The following is a 19,611-nucleotide window of genomic DNA, read 5'->3' as shown; positions in this document are numbered from 1 at the left end:
ACCGTGTTAGCCAGGATGGTCTCGATCCCCTGACCTCGTGATCCACCCGCCTCGGCCTCCCAAAGTGCTGGGATTACAGGCATATGCCATCGTGCCTGGCCTTAATTTTTCTATTTTTAGTAGAGACAGGGTTTCACCATGTTGGCCAGGCTAGTCTTGAACTCCTGACCTCAGGTGATCCTCCTGCCTCAGCCTCCCAAAGTGCTGGGATTACAGGTGTGAGCCACCGCGCTCCACCAACAATGATTTTTTAGGGACGTGATTCAGCTCATAACATTCTGTACTCTGGACTCCCAAAATTCATGTCCTTCTCACATGCAAGATCCCTTCACCCCCATCCTAACATCTCAAAAGTCTTATTATTTTTTGAGACAGAGTCTCACTCTGTTGCCCAGGCAGCAGTTCAGTGGTGCAATGACAACTCATTGCAGCCTTGACCCCCTGGGCTCAAGAGATCCTCCCACCTCAGCCTCCCAAGTAGCTGTGACTATAGGTGTGAGCCACCATGCCTGGCTAATTTTTGTATTTTTTGTAGAGACAAGGGTCTTACTATGTTACCCCAGGTTGGTCTTGAATACTTGAGCTCAAGCAATCCTCCCACCTTGGCCTCCCAAAGAGCTGGGATTACAGGCCAGAGCCACTGCTGCTGGCCCATTTCAAAAGTCTTAATCCATTTCAGTATCAAACTCTAAGGCCCAAATATCACCCAGATATTATCTGAATCACATATGGGTGAGACTCAAAGTGTGGTTCATCCTGAGGCAAAATTTCTGTCCAGCTGTGAAACTGTGAAGCCAAAGAAGTTATTTGCTTCCAAAATACAATGGTGGGACAGGCATAGGATAGACCGTCAGCCCTGGAAACCACCCTTCTACTCTATTACTGTGAGTTTGATGTTTGTAGACTGCACATGTAAGTAAGCACATGCAGGATTTGTCTTTCTGTGTCTAGCACATTTCGCTTGCCATAATGTCTTCCAGGTTCCTGGATCCAGCCACGGCTGCACATCACATCTTCACGGAGATCCTAGTTCCCTGACTGCTGAGCAAATTCAGCCTTAACTGGCTTTAGCCTCACTGGCAAGACCCGGTCTAGTCCACCAGGCTCGCAAAAATCGATTTTGACTTAAATCAGTTCAACTTGACAAGAAGAAAACATCTTAGTTTCCAACAGAAGTGGACCACAACTTTAAGCTTTGACCTTAAAGTCTAAAACATTAACTTAAAATAGGCAGGAAGCAACACTGCTTCACAGGACAAGAAATAGTCACAAATACTCCCAAATCAGAAGAACAAAGACTTGCTGGGTGGAAGGCAGAGGGACTAACAGGCCCCGCCCACCAAACAGGCCCCGCCCACACCGCCGGTCCCGCTGAGCCCACCTGGCCCCGCCCACTACCCCATCAGCCTTGCCCCACCCTTTCAGGGTTCCCAAATCAAGCCCGTCTTTCTGCCCCTTCCCTTTTGCGGGTCGCACCCCGCCCAGGCCCTTCCCCGCCCCAGGCCTCTCAGTCTTTTTTCTCAGCGCGTGCAGCTTCCTGCACACCCGGAAGCAGATCGCGCGGGGAAACGATCACAGCCCTGCGCATCATTTTTCGTCTACCCGGACTAAACATTTGCTTCGCCCGGTCTACGTGAATCGAACGTGCACTTGGCAGTCTTCCCTTGTCCATACCCGTTTCCTGGGGATCGCTACGGACCTTAAAATACCAGCAACAGCCCCTTCGCCCCAAGTAAGTCTGATAATTGCTTCCTTTTCGGTTTAAAATTACTCTCTGAGGCTGTTCCTTGCTCCCTGCCTTTCTGCCTTAGGACCATGTAGACAATCCCACTCAGGTCGTGTTCCTGCTTAAAACCCTTGCTGACCTCTGCTTCGGCCCTGCGCCAAGTCGAGTCCTTACTCGGGAGGTGGATTCCCGCCCGTCGCGACCCCGGAGCTTCTCCGTCGTCAGCCCCTGGAGGGGAGCGCCCGCCGTCCGGCTCCTGAAGGAGTCCCTTATCCTCCCAGGTCCTGGGATTCTGCAGACCCTCCCTGTCCTGAGACACCGTACCCCCTGCCACCTTGTGTCCTCCTCACGCCGGGTCCTTTCACTCCCCAGGATTCCCTTTAACAGCCACTGCTTTTCCTGATCCCCCACGTTGGGGGAGGTCACCTGAGTCTGTCTTGTGACACCCAGTGTTCTTCCCAAATTTTACTCCACTGGAAAATATGCTTTTCCGGGAGGTGGGCATCTTATTCCTCCCCTTCCCTACTGAATGTGTGGGTGAGAGGGATCAGGAGAGGAAAAGAGGGGGAGCGACGGAGCAAAAGGAAAGACCGAATAGAAGAGAATGAGGGAGACCCATAAATACACGGCAAAATGGATGATAATTTAGGGATTTGCAAAGAGACAGCAAGAGTGAAAGAGAACGAATGGAGAAAGAAGCAGGGGGAGGAAAGCACAGAGACATTTAGAAAAAAAGGGGGACCTTCAGAGAGATGAAGGGCAGCAAAATAGTGAGGGGCGGCAAAGGAGGAGGCACTGCAGACAGACAGTGGGGAGAGGATAAAAGAGTTGGAGCCGCAGCCGACAGAGCTACGTGGTGCTGGGACTGAAAGAGAGGGCAGTGGGTGACAAGCAGAGTAGAGGGAGAACCACAGCAGGGAGGAAGCCTAGGAAGTTGGGGGTGCTAGAGAATGGGAACAAAGGAGGTGTAACAGGTAAGAGGGAATTTTAACAAGGAGAGCAGAGACGGAGCTTAGATGGGGAAAAAGAGGCAGAAATACGTGGAGATTGGGGACAATCAGAAAGATTGCGGAGAAAGAGCTACGAGAGGTGAAGTTAGTTGCAGAGCATTGGGCAGAACAGACATAAAGAGGAGAAAAACAGAAAAGGGGAGGAAAGTGCAGAATGAGAGAGGGACACACAGAGTAGTGAAGAAAGTGGGAGAGGACCCCATCCAGATGAGCGATAAGTTGATTGGATATGGATGGTGGTTGTAATATTCTAATTTGTGACTTTATACTCTAATTTAAAATTCATTTCTTTAAATTGTACTCATGAGGATGAAAATTACCACTCTTTTCTGTAAGGCTTGTGCATTTTGTATTTATTTGTATCAAAAGATATTTGGAATTTCTGTTTAGCCAGAGGGCATTTAAATTCAGTCATTTGTGGTAACTCTTTTCTCTCCTGGGATGGGGTAGAGGATAGAGTAACCGAGAAATGGGGCAATAAATGACTGTCACTCTCGCTACAAGGTATGTCTTTTTTTTTTTTTTCTTTTTTGAGACAGGGTCTTGCTCTGTCAGACTAGAGTACAGTGCCATGATCTCCGCTCACTGCAGCCTCAACCTCCTGGGCTCAGGCAGTCCTTCTGCCTCAGCCTTTCAGAGTGCTGGGATTACAGACGGGAGCCACCACGCCAGGCCTACAAGGTATGTCTTTGTATGAGTATTGAGAGTCTTATTTTTTTTTTTTGTAATGAATTTACTTTTTTCTTTTTTTTTTTTTTGAGATGGAGTTTCACTCATGTTGCCCAGGTTGGAGTGCAATGGTGCCATCTCGGCTCACTGCAATCCCCGCCTCCCAGGTTCAAGCGATTCTCCTGCCTCAGCCTCACGAGTACCTGGGATTACAGGCATGTGCCACCACGCCTGGCTAATTTTGTATTTTTAGTAGAGACCGAGTTTCTCCATGTTGGTCAGGCTGGTCTCAAATTCCCAACCTCAGGTGATCCGCCGGCCTCGGCCTCCTAAAGTACTGGGATTACAGGTGTGAACCACTGCACCCGGCCTACTTTTTTCTTTGTAGTTCCACTTAATTCATTGTTATTTTGGAAGCTTGAGATAAGTGTTAGTTTATTCAATATCTGCCTTTCTATAAATAATTACTAACTTCTGAAATAAGATTTGGTGGCATCCTATAATCAGCTGATGTCATCCATTTCTAAAAAGATATTGTCATTTTTTTAAACTTTCACCCTGTAATTCATTAAATTTTTCAAATAGTTTCCAAACTGTTAAAGTGTCCAATACAGTCTAGACACCACGGTGTACATTAGATGCCCCTGAACTTCTTCATTTTATAACTGAAAGTTTGTACCCTTTGGCCAAGATTTTTCCATTCTCCCCACCACCAGCCCCTGGCAACAACTGTTCTACCCTGTTCCTATGAATTGGATTCTTTAAAATTCTGCTTGTGAGGTCATACAGTAATTGTCTTTTAGTTTCTGTCTTATTTCACCTAGCATAATGTCTTCCAGGTTCATCCATGTTGTCGCAAATAGCAGGATTTTCTTCTTTTTTATGGTTGAATAAATCCATTATACTTATGTACGCATACTATATATAGCAATATAAATACACGTACACATAAAGATATGTGTATAGACACATCATACATTTTCTTTTTTATTTTTATTGATTGATTGATTGATTTGAGATGGAGTCTCGCTGTGTGGCCCAGGCTGGAGCACAGTGGCATGATCTCAGCTCACTGCAACCTCCGCCTCCCGGGTTCAAGCAATTCTCCTGCCTCAGCCTCCTGAGTAGCTGGGACTACAGGTGCATGCCACCACACCCGGCTAATTTTTGTATTTTTAGTAGAGACGGGGTTTCACTGTGTTGGCCAGGATGCTCTCAAACTCCTGACTTCAGTTCATCTGCCCGCCTCTGCGTCCTAAAGTGCTGGGATTACAGGCGTGAGCCACCATGCCAGGACACCTGGTCTTTGTTTAGGAATTTATTATCCTTGCATCCCCCTGGTGCAGTGGGCTGTCTCTCCAAATGCCGAGGTCTTCCCTGTGGGCATGGTTGTAGTGCAGAAAGGAATGTGTTGTTTCCAAGCATTAAACAACAGATTTTTGACTTTCAGATTTGACTTGTAAAGAATTAATTATATTGGCTGAGAGAGAAGCCCAGAAGAGGAAGAAAGGGAAATAAAAGGAGTCAGGGATGGCTTTTACACAGGTAAAATGATATTCTTAGTGGATCATTCTGTCTCTTTCCTTTTTGAAATGCGACACATTGGAGTTGCGAATCTTCTCTGAGTCTGAAGCATCCTGCCTGACACGTCTGCTGCCATTCACCCATGCCTTCCCTCAGTTTCTCTCATCTCACTTAGGTTCTATCTCACTGCGACCCAGTGACATTAACTTGGGGAGGCTCCACTGGGCATGGTCCTGGGAGAGGCTCACACCCAGACATGGATGGAGACGGGCTATGGGCCCCACAGTGTCAGAGCTGTTGGCAGCAGAGATTGTTTAGAGGCAAAATCAGGACGCAGTCAGCTCTCTGTAGACCAGAAGTAGAGAAGCTGCACACAGAAGTCACATATTAATGTGCAGGATACCTCGTAAATTCTGGAAAAGAGGCCTATGAGGGGAGATCTTTTCTGCCTAATTTTATACTGTACTTGAAGCTGTATGAATTAGTCACTGTTTCTAACTTCAAAATCTTAATGCCTGGGAATGGAATGGACAATTAGATACACACATCAGTGATAGAGGGTGTTTATTTTATCATTGATTTTTTTTTTTTTTTTTGAGACGGAGTTTCGTTCTTGTTGCCCAGGCTGGAGTGCAATGGTGCGATCTCGGCTCACCGCAACCTCCACCTCCCTGGTTCAAGTGATTCTCATGCCTCAGCCTCCTAAGTAGCTGGGATTATAGGCATGCGCCACCACGCCCGGCTAATTTTTATATTTTTAGTAGAGACGGGGTTTCACCACGTTGGTCAGGCTGGTCTTGAACTCCTGACCTCAGGTGATCCTCCCGCCTTGGCCTCCCAAAATGCAGGGATTACAGGTGTGACCCACTGTGCCCGGCCAATCATTGATTTTAAAATATAAAATCAACCTGAATGTCGGATTCATTTAGCCATTGTCGCTATATCCGTCTTGCAGAGACTGCGGTGTTCATGCTGGGACTCTTAGCAGTTGTTTTATGTAAAAAGGTTATAATTTTGCTCAGAGGTAGGAGCAGAACTCCTTTGTTATTAGAGAAGATGGAGCCAAATTCTCTCATTCCACCAATTATTACTGAACATCATATTTCTTTTATTTTAAACATCACATAATATATTTATTTGCAGTAAAAGTCCAAGCAGAGATGCAGTTGAGGCATTAAGAAGGTGGTACAACATGAAGATGATAGGAAAATAATATTTTATTATATATGAAATTCATGCTATGTTAGATTTTAGCTGTTCCTGTCAAAAAAAAAGGGTACCTCTGTGATGATGGATGTGTTAATTTGTTAAACTATAGTGACTTTTTTTTACTATCTATACTGTAATATCATGTTGTATACCTTATATATACCATAAAATTTATAAGCAAACATAAAACACGGGGCATCAAGGAAACATTTCGGTTTTATGCTAAAAAAAATTTATAATCTTAAAAAAGGACATTGGCCAGGCGCAGTGGCTCATGCCTGTAATCCCAGCACTTTTGAAGGCCGAGGCAGGCGGATCACGAGGTCAGGAGTTAGAGACCAGCCTGGCCAACATAGTGAAACCCCACCTCTACTAAAAATACAAAAATTAGCCTGGCGTGGTGGCGCATGCCTGTAGTTCCAGCTACTCGGGAGGCTGAGGCAGGAGAATCCCTTGAATCCAGGAGGCAGAGGTTGCAGTGAGCTGAGATTGCACCATTGTACTCCAGCCTGGGCGACAGAGCTAGACTCTGTCTCCAGAAATAAAATTAAAAATAAAAATTAAAAAAGGACATTAAGGCATATATATTCCAAAAATTTAACTACAGAATATGAAATGGCTCCTAGAATGCAGTAAAAAAAAAAAAAAAAAATTGAGCAAAGAATGGAGATTATTTTATTCTGATTTCTACAAATTAATGAAACGGAAAATGGAAATGCAAAGAGTTATCATTTTCCCCAGATACTCAAAATCTAAGAGAAACATAGTAGTAGGTTTTGTTTCAATGGGTGAGAAATCTCATGTGATGTTGGTGGGAGAGGGCCGCTTTGCAGCTCAGGGTAGTGGAAAATCTTGCCAGATCTAGCAAAGCAGGAAATGCACCATCCTAGAGGAAGCGATCACTCTTTCAAGTGCCCAACCTGGGGGAACCCAGGTTCCTTTCCCTGTCACATCATCCACCATCCCTCACGTTTCTGTGGAGAGCTACTATCGTAAGTTCTGTGGCAAGAGTCAGTGAGAGGTGTCAAGTTGCGTTTACACGTCATTTTGAGATTTCAGAAAACAATTCTTCAGTGAATGTTCTGCTGTGAAATTTTATTTTGCAAGTTTTCGAAGTGTACATATTTTTATGTTAATAAACACTAATAGTTTGTTTTGCATCCTCTTTGGAGCAGTCCCTAAATGAAGACGAATGGGTCTTTTACCGTTTTTTGCTGTTACAAAGAATGTCACTGTGGCTGCCTGTATGCATGCTATCTTCACCACAGATGTCTGAAGTTTCCTCCAGGTTGGGCAGTTAAAAGAGTGAGTGCCTCTTTTAGGATGGCATACCACAAAAGCAAAAATAAATAAATGTTTGCTTTATCTTTTTCTGGAAGGCCTGGCTCACAGTGGGATTATAAAATACTATGTTTCTTTTAGATCTAAGGTTTTCTTGCTTACATTTTCTTTGCATGAATCTTTTTTTGGGTGATGAAGTCTGGCTCCGTTGTCCAGGCTGGAGTGCAGTGGCATGATCTGGGCTGACTGCAACCTCCGCCTCCCAGGTTTAACGGATCCTCCTGCCATAGCTTCCTGAGCAGCTGGGACTATTGGCACTCACCACCAAACCCAGCTAATTTTTTTGTATTTTTCGGAGAGAGGGGGTTTCACCATGTTGACCAAGCTGGCCTCAAACTCCTGACCTCAAGTGATCTGCTTGCCTTAGCCTCCAGAAGTGCTGGGATTACAGGCATGAGCCATTGAACCCAGCCTTTGATTATATTATGGCTTTCAGTAAAGCTTGTTTGTTTGCTTACAGTTAAGTAATGTTATATATATTCACATTATTTATTGGACTTCCAGAATACATATGTTCTTGGTGCTTGATGGTTTGCCATGAGCCCCTTATGCTCTCTTCATTTTTCTCTGTTTTTTATAGTTTTTGTTTCTCTCCCTGTCAAAATCCCCTTTGAGTTCACTGATTCCTTCTTCTGCCTGATTAAGTCAGCTGTTGAACTCATCTAGTGACTATTTCAACTCAGTTATTTTTAGCTCTAGTCTTTCTTTCTTTCTTTCTTTCCTTCTTTCTTTCTTTCTTTCTTTCTTTTTCCTTCCTTCCTTCCTCCCTCCCTCCCTCCCTCCCTCCCTCCCTTCCTTCCTTCCTTCCTTCCTTCCTTCCATCTTTCTCTCTCTCTCTCCCTCCCTCCCTCCTTCCCTCCCTCCCTCCCTCCTTTCTCTTTCTTTCTCTCTCTTTTTTTTTTTTTTGAGACAGAGTTTCACTCTTGTTGCCCAGGCTGGAGTGCGATGGTGCGATCTCGGCTTACTGCAACCTCTGCCTCCTGGGTTCAAGCAATTCTCCTACCTTAACCTCCTGAGTAGCTGGGATTATAAGCACGCACCACAAAGCCTGGCTAATTTTTTGTATTTTTAGTAGAAACGGGATTTCACCATGTTAGCCATGCTGGTCTCAAACTCCTGACCTCAGGTGATTTGCCCTCCTCAGCTCCCCAAAGTGCTGGGATTACAGGTGTGAGCCACTGCACCCGGCCATTTCTCCTTCTTTCTCACTTTTTCTTTCCTTCTCTCTTTTTCTTCCCTCCTTCCCTCCCTCCCTCCCTCCCTTCCTTCCTTCCTTCCTTCTTTTTCTTTTCCTTTTTTTGTGGCAGGGTTTCACTCTATTGCCCAGGCTGGAGTTCAGTAAACGATCCATCTAAAACAACAACAACAACAACAACACACACAATTATAATTTTCTGACTGGGGATCGTGTCCTCTCTGAGCCTTTGCTTGTCATCTCCTAATTGAAGAGGTTTGCTGGTTTCTACTCAGAAGCTCCCCTGTTACCTGTCTGTGCTATTGAAGACTCTGGTGCTGCAGTCAGCTATGGTACTAGCTCTTACCTAGTGTCTTTCTGTGTTACTGCACACACTGGTTTATGTCAATCTTCTTTTTTCTCAGTGGCCCCCTAATCTTTCATCCTGTTCCTTTCAGTGATTATATTCAGGCAAGACAGAAACCAGTTGATATGGCTTTGGTTGTGTCTCCACCCAAATCTCATCTTGAATTTTTAGTAGAGACGGGGTTTCACCATGTTGGCCAGGATGGTCTCGATCTCTTGACCTTGTGAGCCACCACACCCGGGCTGTGGAAAGCAGAATTTAAGAGTGATGAACTGGCCGGGCGCGGTGGCTCACGCCTGTAATCCCAGCACTTTGGGAGGCCGAGGTGGGCAGATCACAAGGTCAGGAGATCGAGACCATCCTGGCTAACACGGTGAAACTCCGTGTCTACTAAAAATACAAAAAGAAATTAGCTGGGCATGGTGGCAGGCACCTGTAGTCCCAGCTACTTGGGAGGCTGAGGCAGGAGAATGGCATGAACCTGGGAGGCGGAGCTTGCAGTGAGCCGAGATTGCGCTACTGCACTCCAGCCTGGGCAACAGAGTGAGACTCTGTCTCAAAAAAAAAAAAAAAAAAAAAGTGATGAACTAAGATGTTTGGCAGAAACACTCTCAAAGCAAATTGTTCAGGTTGCTGCATGGCTTCTCTGACCTGTTTACAGTAAAATGGGAGAAGAGAGAAATGAGTTAAAAACAATTTGTTTTCAAAGCCCAGTGTAAAGATTTGGAAAATTCTCAGCCTGGCCATGTAAAGAATTAAAAGTGTATTCAGGAGAGAAAACCAAGAGGGGTGTAGCCAAGTGGCCTCAGACAAGGAGATTAGTATGGATAGAAGTAAGCCAGGACCTAATTATTGAGACAATGGGAGAATCACCCCAAAGGCATTTTAGAGATCTTTGAGACTGCTGTGCCCATTGTAGGTCCAGAGTGCCAGGGCCTTGAGGGCAGAATAGTTTCAAGGGAGTGGCCCAGGGTGCCCTTTGAACCTGGGAACTCTGATACCTCAGGTCTGTGATCTCTGTATTTCAGAGCAGAGGTCCTTGGCTACCCCACCTGTGGCTGAAGTGGGACCAGGTGCAGACCAGCCACCACTCCAGAGGGCACACACTGTTGGGAGCCAAAAAGGCCAAAGGGATCGTGATGAACTCAGCATTCCACTGGAGGCTATATGATCAAACAGCAAACTGTTTATCATGAATGCAGGATGTGAGCAAACTCACGACTGCGCCTGCCACCAGAAGGTTTGCTGAGGGCCGTCACTCCCTGGTGCCAGGCTCCTTGAAGTTATCTACTGGGAAATCTAGAGCTTATTGTTCAAAGGATGCAGTCTTGCAAGCCTGCTGTGATCCAAATGGCCGACTGAGTTACCGACAATCACCCCCGCTTCTGGTTATCTCTTTTACCTAATAAATTCGGAGGGCTGAAAAAGCTCAGGGCCCTTGTCCACTAGAGGCAAGATGCCCCCTGGCCCCTTCTTCCAAATATACTCTCTTGTCTTTTTCTTTTATTTCCACGTTGACCCCCTTTGTTCAGTCCACCAGGGATCGAGGTCGGTTACAACACACAACTGTAAACCTTGGCAACATCAACACACTGCAAACTAAAAGTGTGCAGAGAGCATGAGATGTGGACTCATGTCTACTTCCATCTAGATTTCAAAGAATGCCTCAGAGATGCTTGGAGCCTAGGCATAGAAATGCCATATGAGTGAGGCTATCCCTGGAAGTCCCCACTAAGGCAATGCTCAATCTAGCTGTGGAGGCAGGGCCAACTTCAGAGAGTCCCTGTTAGGATAAGGTCCAGTAAAGCCCTGGGAGCAGGGCCACCTTTGAGACCCCAAAACTGTAGAGTCACCGGTATGTGATTCCAGCTCGGGAGAGCTGCAGGCACTGTGAGAACTTCCATGTGGGGTGATCCCAACAAAACCACTGGGGCTGGGATCCCCGGGATGTTGGGACCCAACCTCTACTCCAGGATGTCTAGAAGGTGGGACACGGAGTCAAAGATTATTGTCAAGCCTTAGCGTTTAATGTGTATGCCCTGTTGGGTTTCAGCCTTACGTGGGAACAGCTACCCCTTCCTTCCTGTTTCTCCCTTTTGGAAATGAAATATTTAACCTGTGTCTGCCCCACCATTGTATTTTGGAAGCACATAACTCGTTTGATTTCATAGGTTCACAACTAGAAAGCAGTTTGCCTTCGGATGAAATGCACGTTTGAGTCTCACCCATATCTGATTTAGATTGTAGTTAGATACAACTCTAGACGATAGGCTTTTGAATTGGTTGTAGAAATAAAGCTTTGGGAGCCATTGGGATAGAATGTATTTTGTTTGTGAGAAGTACATCAATTTTGGGGGCCAGGGGTGGAATGCTATGGTCTGAGTTTTTTTTTTCTCCTCCACAATTCATGTTGAAACTTAATCCCCAGGGCCCAATCTTTAAATGTTTTGAGGCGTGGCCTTTAGGAGGAGATTGGATCATGAGAAGTCTGCCTTTGTCAGTGGGTATCTCGTCAATGAGATATCAAAAGGTTTATTCTACGGAGTTCACTGCTTTTTGCCCCTTCTGTCCCTTCTGCCGTGTGGGGACACAGCATTCATCCCCTATGCAGCAACAAGACCATCTTGGAAGCAAGGATCATCCCTCACCAGACATCAGTCCTGCTGGCACCTTGATCTTGGATTTCCCAGCCAGCAGAATCATGAGAAATACATTTTTATTGTTCATAAATTACCCAGTCTGTTTTACTTGGTACAGCAGCACAGAGAGACTAGGACATACCATAACCATAATTTAACCATTTGTTTCTTTTGATTCAAGACTGATTCTCAGACATCTGGATTCAGATGCCTGCTCTGCCATTTTCAGGTTGTCGACCTAGGTGACTTCTTAGCTTTTTCTGTGACATAGTTGTCTCCTAGTAACATGGGAACAAATCTCTCTATCTATCTATTATGTTGTTATTTGAATTAGAACATGTAAAGCATTTGGAGTAATGCCCAGCACATGGAATGTGTTCCAAAACTTCAGTCATTGCTGTTGCTGTGGTCATCACAGTTTTTAGTTTCTGACCTTTCTTTAAAGCTGCTATGGACATTGTCATCTCGAAGACACCACTCGTATGCTAGCTCATCTAAGACACTCAGTTGATATATTGAACATAATATCTAACACTTATACAGATAACCACATGTTCATTTCTTTGTATATTTCTTGCATTGTACACAAAAATGAGAAGCGTACACTGATTTACAGGATATCATAATCTCCTATTGAATTTTAAAACAAATTTAAATTAGGGACACATAAACTTCTCACAGATGCCTTGCATGGATATGTGAAAACACACACTTCAATCAAATTGATGTGACAGTTCTCTCCTCTTCTCATTTTATGTATAGATAAGAGCTCTCCCATTGCTCATGTTGAAATGTGTTTTTCATTTCAGGGACCTTTGACATTCAGGGATGTAGCCATAGAATTCTCTCAGGAGGAGTGGAAATCCCTGGACCCTGTGCAGAAAGCTTTGTACTGGGATGTGATGTTGGAGAACTACAGGAACCTGGTCTTCCTGGGTAAGGATAATTTTGCTCTAGAAGTTAAGATCTGCCCTCGTGTATTTTTGTATTTTCTCTGTTGTCTTTCTTGGGAGCCCTTCCATTATTTGACTGAGACTGAAGCCTTGTTGACTCACAAATAAAAAGCTTCATAATGCTGCATCTGGCCTTTCACTTCCCAGATCGTCACACTATCTCCTTTTTGAATGTCTTCCCTTGTTGTCTTGTGCCCATAGTATAATTCCCATATTTAGGTATTAGTCAGTATAATGCTACTTTTTTTTTTATGGAGACAGAGTCTAGCTTTGTCGCCCAGGCTGGAGTGCAGCAGCGTGAACTCAGCTCACTGCAACCTCCGCCTTCCGAGTTCAAGCAATTCTCCTACCTCAGCCTCCTGAGTAGCTGGGACTACAGGCTCACACCACCACTTCCGGCTAATTTTTTGTATTTTAGTAGTGATGGGGTTTCACCATGTTGCCCAGGCTGAGCTCAGCAGTCTGCCTGCCTTGGCCTCCCAAAGTGCTAGGATTACAGGCGTGCGTCACCACGCTACTTCTAAATTAGTATCTCTCTTTTCTTCCAAAGTCAGGATTTTAACTATTCTTTGGGCAATTAATACCCACAGCTCTGCAAGCACAAACGCTGCTGCACCATGCTCATAACTCTTTGCCCTCCCCTCTTGCCCTTCCTCCTCCCTGCCTCTTCCAAACATACTACTTTGGTCCAGATGGACTACCCAGTTACTTACTAGCATATTAATTTTACACTCCCATTATTGCAGTACTCCCTCACCTTCCGTGTTACACTCAGTGTGTAAGGGGTGACCCCTACTCATTCTATTTTCTGAGAACACTGCCTATGTCAATATGTGCAGGGGATGATGACTCAGATACTGTCATTCATGAAGGATGACTGAATAATGTTTTGGCAACACACCTTGGCTCTTGAAGTATTTCTTTCCACACTCTTGGTATTTGGAGTGACCAGTTATCTGCACTGACTGTTTGGCCAGTTTTATTTAAAAACATGTTTGATCCCGGAAACCCAGGTTCATGTCTTACTTTCTTTGTAATTTGGGTGTAGATACATAAATCCTGTGGGCAGGCTTACTGTCCTTATTTGTAAAATAGTGATAATTTATCTTAAGATTTTTTAAAACAAGTTAGTGCTGCTTGCTAGCTTAGAATATTGCATGTTTTATAGTAAAGACTCACAAATTTCTTTGTTTAATAAGGTTTATCAACATTATTTCATGCTTATAATGAGATGGCATATTAGCTTTAACTTAGTGTGGTTAGGTGTAGCAGATACCATAGATAGGGTGGTTTAAACAACAGAAATTCACTTTTCACAGATCTGGGTGATGAGCAGTCCACATGTCAGAGCCAGTCACCTTGGTTCTTGGTGTGGGCCATTTTCCTGGTGTATCATGGCTAACTCTTTCTGTGTCCTCACATGGCAGAAGGATTGCCATGCAAAAAGCAAAAGCTTTTTCACATCTACTCTAATTCCTATTCTGTTCCTGAAATTCTACTTACCATGGTGACCTAATTGCCTCCCAAAGTTCACACCTCCAAGTAATATTACATTGAGGATTAGGACCCCAACATACGAGTTTTGGCAAACAAGTCAATATAGCTGACTTGCACTGCTTGTTAGTGTTACAAATGTCTATTTTTTATGGAAATAGATAGTTTTTGTTTGTTTGTTTTTCTGAGACAGAGTCTTGCTCTGTCACCCAGACTGGAGTGCTGTGGCGCAATCTCAGCTCACTACAACCTCTGCCTCCTGGGTTCAAGCAATTCTCCTACCTCAGCCTCCCAAGTAGCTGGGATTACAGGTGCACACCATCATGCCTGGCTAATTTTTGTATTTTTAGTAGAGATGGGGTTTCATCATGTTGGCCAGGCTGGTCTCGAACTCCTGACCTCGTGATTCACCCACCTCAGCCTCCCAAAGTGCTGGGATTACAGGTGTGAGCCACTGTGCCCGGCCAGAAATAGGCAGTTTTAGAACAGGTTTAATAATTATATAATAAGTATTCAGAAAAATAACTTAGTATTATAACTTCAAAAAATTCTTTCTCATTTTCCCAGTACTATTTTTGATTTATAATTCTAGCTTGCCATTTACATAGATCATTAATTAGTTGAACTTGTTGATATTTAGCTGTAATTTGACATTTATTTGTGCACAATAAATATGAAGTAAATATATATATATATATATATATGTATATAAAAAACTGTTTTCTCTTCTGAGAGAGCCATATGTTTGCTGCCAGTTGGTGTATGATTTGGGGGCATAGTGGAAAAACACTTGTTTTACTGCTAATATATGTTTGCACAACATGAGTCTTTTGGTCATTGAATGTTTGAAACTGGGCTTCCTTAAAATTAATTTGAATTACATGTGATTACTCTTTCTTTACTGAAGAATTCTACTCCTTTTTTATTTGTAAAAATAGAAGATCACTGTGGTAAAGTTTGGTAACTGTCTAGTATAAATGTTACTTTCAGTGTAGTATGTTTTCAATATAAAATATTTACAAATAGTAGTTATTAAAAATAAACAAATAATACTAGTTATTTTTAAAACCCATGTTTGGCCAGGCACAGTGGCTCACGCCTGTAATCCCAGCACTTTGGGAGGCCAAGGTGGGCGGATCACGAGGTCAGGAGTTCGAGACCAGCCTGGCCAATATGGGGAAACCCTGTCTCTACTAAAAATATAAAAATTAGCCAGGTGTGGTGGTATGTGCCTGTAGTCCCAGCTACTCAGGAGGCTGAGGCAGAAGAATAGCTCAAACCCAGGAGGTGGAGGTCGCAGTGAGCCGAGATTGTGCCACTCCACTCCAGCCTGGGCAACAGAGCAAGACTCTGTCTCAAAAAAAACCAACAAAAAAACTCCCATGTTCATTATATTTTGTAGGTATCCTTCCTAAATGTATGACCAAGGAATTACCACCAGTAGGGAACAGTAATACAGGAGAAAAATTCCAAACAGTGATGCTGGAAAGACATGAATGTTATGATGTTGAAAATTTTTACTTAAGGGAAATCCAGAAAAATCTACAGGACCTTGAGTTTCAATGGAAAGATGGTGAAATAAATTATAAAGAAGTGCCAATGACCTATAAAAACAATCTTACTGGTAAAAGAGGTCAACATAGTCAAGAGGATGTAGAAAACAAATGTTTTGAAAATCAGCTTACATTCAGCTTTCAGTCACGTCTGACTGAACTGCAGAAATTTCAAACTGAAGGGAAAATTTATGAATGTAACCAACCTGAAAAGACAGTTAATTATGGTTCCCTAGTTTCACCACTTCAAAGAATTCTTCCTAGTGTCCAAACCAACATTTCTAAAAAATATGGGAATGAGTTTTTGCAACTGTCATTACCCACCCAACTTGAGAAAACACACATTAGGGAAAAACCTTATATATGTAATGAGTGTGGCAAAGCCTTTAGAGTGTCTTCAAGTCTTATTAGCCATCAGATGGTACATACTACAGAGAAACCTTACAAATGCAACGAATGTGGCAAAGCCTTTCATCGGGGCTCACTACTAACTATACATCAGATAGTCCATACAAGGGGGAAGCCATATGAATGTGATATATGTGGCAAGATCTTCAGACAAAATTCAGATCTTGTAAATCACTGGAGAAGTCACACCGGAGACAAACCTTACAAATGTAATGAATGTGGCAAGTCCTTCAGTCAAAGTTACAACCTTGCAATACATCAGAGAATTCACACTGGAGAGAAACCTTACAAATGTAATGAGTGTGGGAAAACCTTCAAACAAGGCTCATGCCTGACTACACATCAGATAATCCATACAGGAGAGAAACCATATCAATGTGATATATGTGGCAAGGTCTTCAGGCAGAATTCTAATCTTGTAAATCACCAGAGAATCCACACTGGAGAGAAACCATACAAATGCAACATATGTGGAAAGTCCTTTAGTCAAAGTTCCAACCTGGCAACTCATCAGACAGTTCATAGTGGAAACAAACCTTACAAATGTAATGAGTGTGGCAAAACCTTTAAACGGAGCTCCAGCCTCACTACACATCAGATAATCCATACAGGAGAGAAACCATATACATGCGATGTATGTGACAAGGTCTTCAGTCAACGTTCACAACTTGCAAGGCACCAGAGAAGTCATACTGGAGAGAAACCTTACAAATGCAATGAATGTGGCAAGGTCTTCAGTCAGACTTCACATCTCGCAGGGCATCGGAGAATTCATACTGGAGAGAAACCTTACAAATGTGATAAATGTGGCAAAGCCTTTAAACAGGGCTCATTACTCACTCGACATAAGATAATTCATACCAGAGAGAAACGTTACCAATGTGGTGAATGTGGAAAGGTCTTTAGTGAAAATTCATGCCTTGTAAGACATTTAAGAATTCATACTGGGGAGCAACCTTACAAATGTAATGTGTGTGGCAAGGTCTTCAATTACAGTGGAAACCTTTCAATTCATAAGAGAATACATACGGGAGAGAAACCTTTCCAATGTAATGAATGTGGCACAGTCTTCAGGAACTACTCATGCCTAGCACGTCATCTAAGAATTCATACTGGGCAGAAACCTTACAAATGTAATGTGTGTGGCAAGGTCTTCAATGACAGTGGAAACCTTTCAAATCATAAGAGAATTCATACTGGAGAGAAGCCTTTTCAATGTAACGAATGTGGCAAGGTCTTCAGTTACTACTCATGCCTAGCACGTCATCGGAAAATTCATACCGGAGAGAAACCTTACAAATGTAATGATTGTGGCAAAGCCTATACTCAGCGTTCAAGCCTCACTAAACATCTGATAATTCATACTGGAGAGAAACCTTATAATTGTAATGAGTTTGGAGGGGCATTTATCCAAAGTTCAAAACTTGCAAGATATCACAGAAATCCTACTGGGGAGAAACCACACAAATGTAGCCATTGTGGTAGAACTTTTAGTCATATAACAGGCCTGACGTACCATCAGAGAAGGCATACTGGAGAGATGCCATACAAATGTATTGAATGTGGCCAGGTCTTTAATTCCACTTCGAACCTTGCAAGGCATCGGAGAATTCATACTGGAGAGAAACCTTACAAATGTAATGAATGTGGCAAGGTCTTTCGTCATCAATCAACACTAGCACGTCATCGGAGTATTCATACTGGAGAGAAACCTTATGTGTGTAATGAGTGTGGTAAAGCCTTTAGAGTGCGTTCAATTCTGGTTAATCATCAGAAAATGCATACTGGAGACAAACCTTACAAATGTAATGAATGTGGTAAAGCTTTTATTGAAAGGTCAAAGCTGGTGTACCATCAAAGAAACCACACTGGAGAGAAGCCATACAAATGTATGGAATGTGGCAAGGCCTTTGGGCGGTTTTCTTGCCTCAACAAACACCAAATAATTCATTCTGGAGAAAAACCTTATAAATGTAATGAGTGTGGCAAATCTTTCATTAGTCGCTCAGGCCTCACTAAACATCAGACAAAACATACTGCAGAAAATCTTACAACAAAATTCAACGTGGAAAAGCCTTTAGATGTTCTCCTAACTTCTGCGTTCAAATAATTCATACCTATTGATATAGTTTGTATATTTGTCACTTCCGTCTGAAATCTCATGTGGAATTTTAATCCCCCTTATTGGAGGTGGGGCCTGGTGGGAGATGATTGGATCACAGGGGTGGATTTCTCAAGAATGGTTTAGCACCACTCGCTTTTTGCTCTTCTTGGGATAGTGAGTTCTGGGGAGATCTTGTTTTTTTGTTTGTTTTGTTTTTTTGAGACGGAGTCTCTCTCTGTCGCCAGGCTGGAATGCAGTGGTGTGATCTCGGCTCACGGCAACCTCTGCCTCCCAGGTTCAAGTGATTCTCCTGCCTCAGTCTCCCTGAGTAGCTGGGACTACAGGTGCACACCACCATGCCTGGCTCATTTTTGTATTTTTAGTAGAGACGGAGTTTCACCACATTGGCCGGGATGGTCTCAATTTCTTGACCTTGTGATCTGCCCGCCTCGGCCTCCCAAAGTGCCAGGATTATAGGTGTGAGCCACCGCGCCCGGCTGAGATCTTGTTGGTTGAAAGTGTATGGCACGTCAGGCATGGTGGGTCATGCCTGTAATCCCAGCATTTAGGGAGGTTGAAGCAGGCAGATCACTTGTGGCCAGGTGTTCAAAACCAGGCTGGTCAACGTGGTGAACAGTTGTCTCTACTAAAATAGAAACATTAGCCAGGCATGGTGATGCATGCCTGTAATCTCAGCTACTCAGGAGGCTGAAGCATGAGGATCACTTGAACCCAGGAGACAGAGGTTGCACTGAGCCAAGATCGTGCCAGTGCACTCCAGCCTGGGTGACAGCGAGACCTGTCTCCAAAAAAAAAAAACAAAAAGTGTATGGAACTTTCCTCTCTCTTGCTCCTATTCTTGCCATGTGACATGCCCACTCCCCTTTTCCCTTTCACCATGATTTTAACATTCCTGAGGCTTCCTCAGAAGGTGAGCAGATGCCAGCATCATGTTTCCTGTAAAGCCTGCAGAACTGTGAGTCAATTAAACTTCTTTATAAATTACCCAGCCTCGGGTATTTCTTTATAGCAATTCAAATATGGCCCAATACATTTACACATGCAGTAAATGTGGCTAAGTTTTAAGGTACTGTTCACTACTCACTTGGCATAAGAATGTACATACTGGAAGGCCGGGTGCGGTGGCTCACGCTTATAATCCTAGCACTTTGGGAGGCTGAAGTGGGCAGATTGCCTGAGCTCAGGAGTTTGAGACCAGCCTGGGCAACAGAGTGAAACCCCGTCTCTACTAAAATACAAAAAAATTAGCCAGGCATGGTGGCGTGTGCCCATAGTCCCAGCTACTTTGGAGGCTGAGGGAGGAGAATTGCTTGAACCCGGGAGGTGGAGGTTGCAGTGAGCCAAAATCACACCATTGCACTCCAGCCTGGGCAACAGAGCAAGACTTTGTCTCCAAAAAAAAAAAAAAGAATACACATA

At 43.7% G+C, this 19,611-nt stretch overlaps 1 protein-coding gene across 2 annotated transcripts; it reads left to right on the top strand.

Moving 5' to 3' along the window:
• Window positions 1-1,421: 1,421 nt before the first annotated feature.
• ZNF836 (zinc finger protein 836) lies at window positions 1,422-18,942 on the top strand. 2 transcript variants are annotated; one of them, XM_030821200.1, is made up of 5 exons: window positions 1,422-1,732; window positions 3,276-3,417; window positions 4,856-4,950; window positions 12,469-12,595; window positions 15,509-18,942. In XM_030821200.1, exons 3-5 carry the CDS (start codon window positions 4,936-4,938, stop codon window positions 18,175-18,177), a joined length of 2,811 nt encoding a protein of 936 aa, XP_030677060.1. In that variant the 5' UTR covers window positions 1,422-1,732; window positions 3,276-3,417; window positions 4,856-4,935; the 3' UTR covers window positions 18,178-18,942. The 2 variants fall into 2 exon arrangements, with proteins under 2 accessions (XP_030677060.1, XP_030677061.1); XM_030821201.1 differs by lacking the exons at window positions 1,422-1,732; window positions 3,276-3,417 and having other exon boundaries at window positions 4,803-4,950; window positions 15,509-18,416.
• Window positions 18,943-19,611: the final 669 nt, after the last annotated feature.

Source organism: Nomascus leucogenys, chromosome 10 (assembly GCF_006542625.1).
Source record: "Nomascus leucogenys isolate Asia chromosome 10, Asia_NLE_v1, whole genome shotgun sequence".
Taxonomy (NCBI): domain Eukaryota; kingdom Metazoa; phylum Chordata; class Mammalia; order Primates; family Hylobatidae; genus Nomascus; species Nomascus leucogenys.
This window is presented reverse-complemented; position numbering and strand designations above follow the sequence as displayed.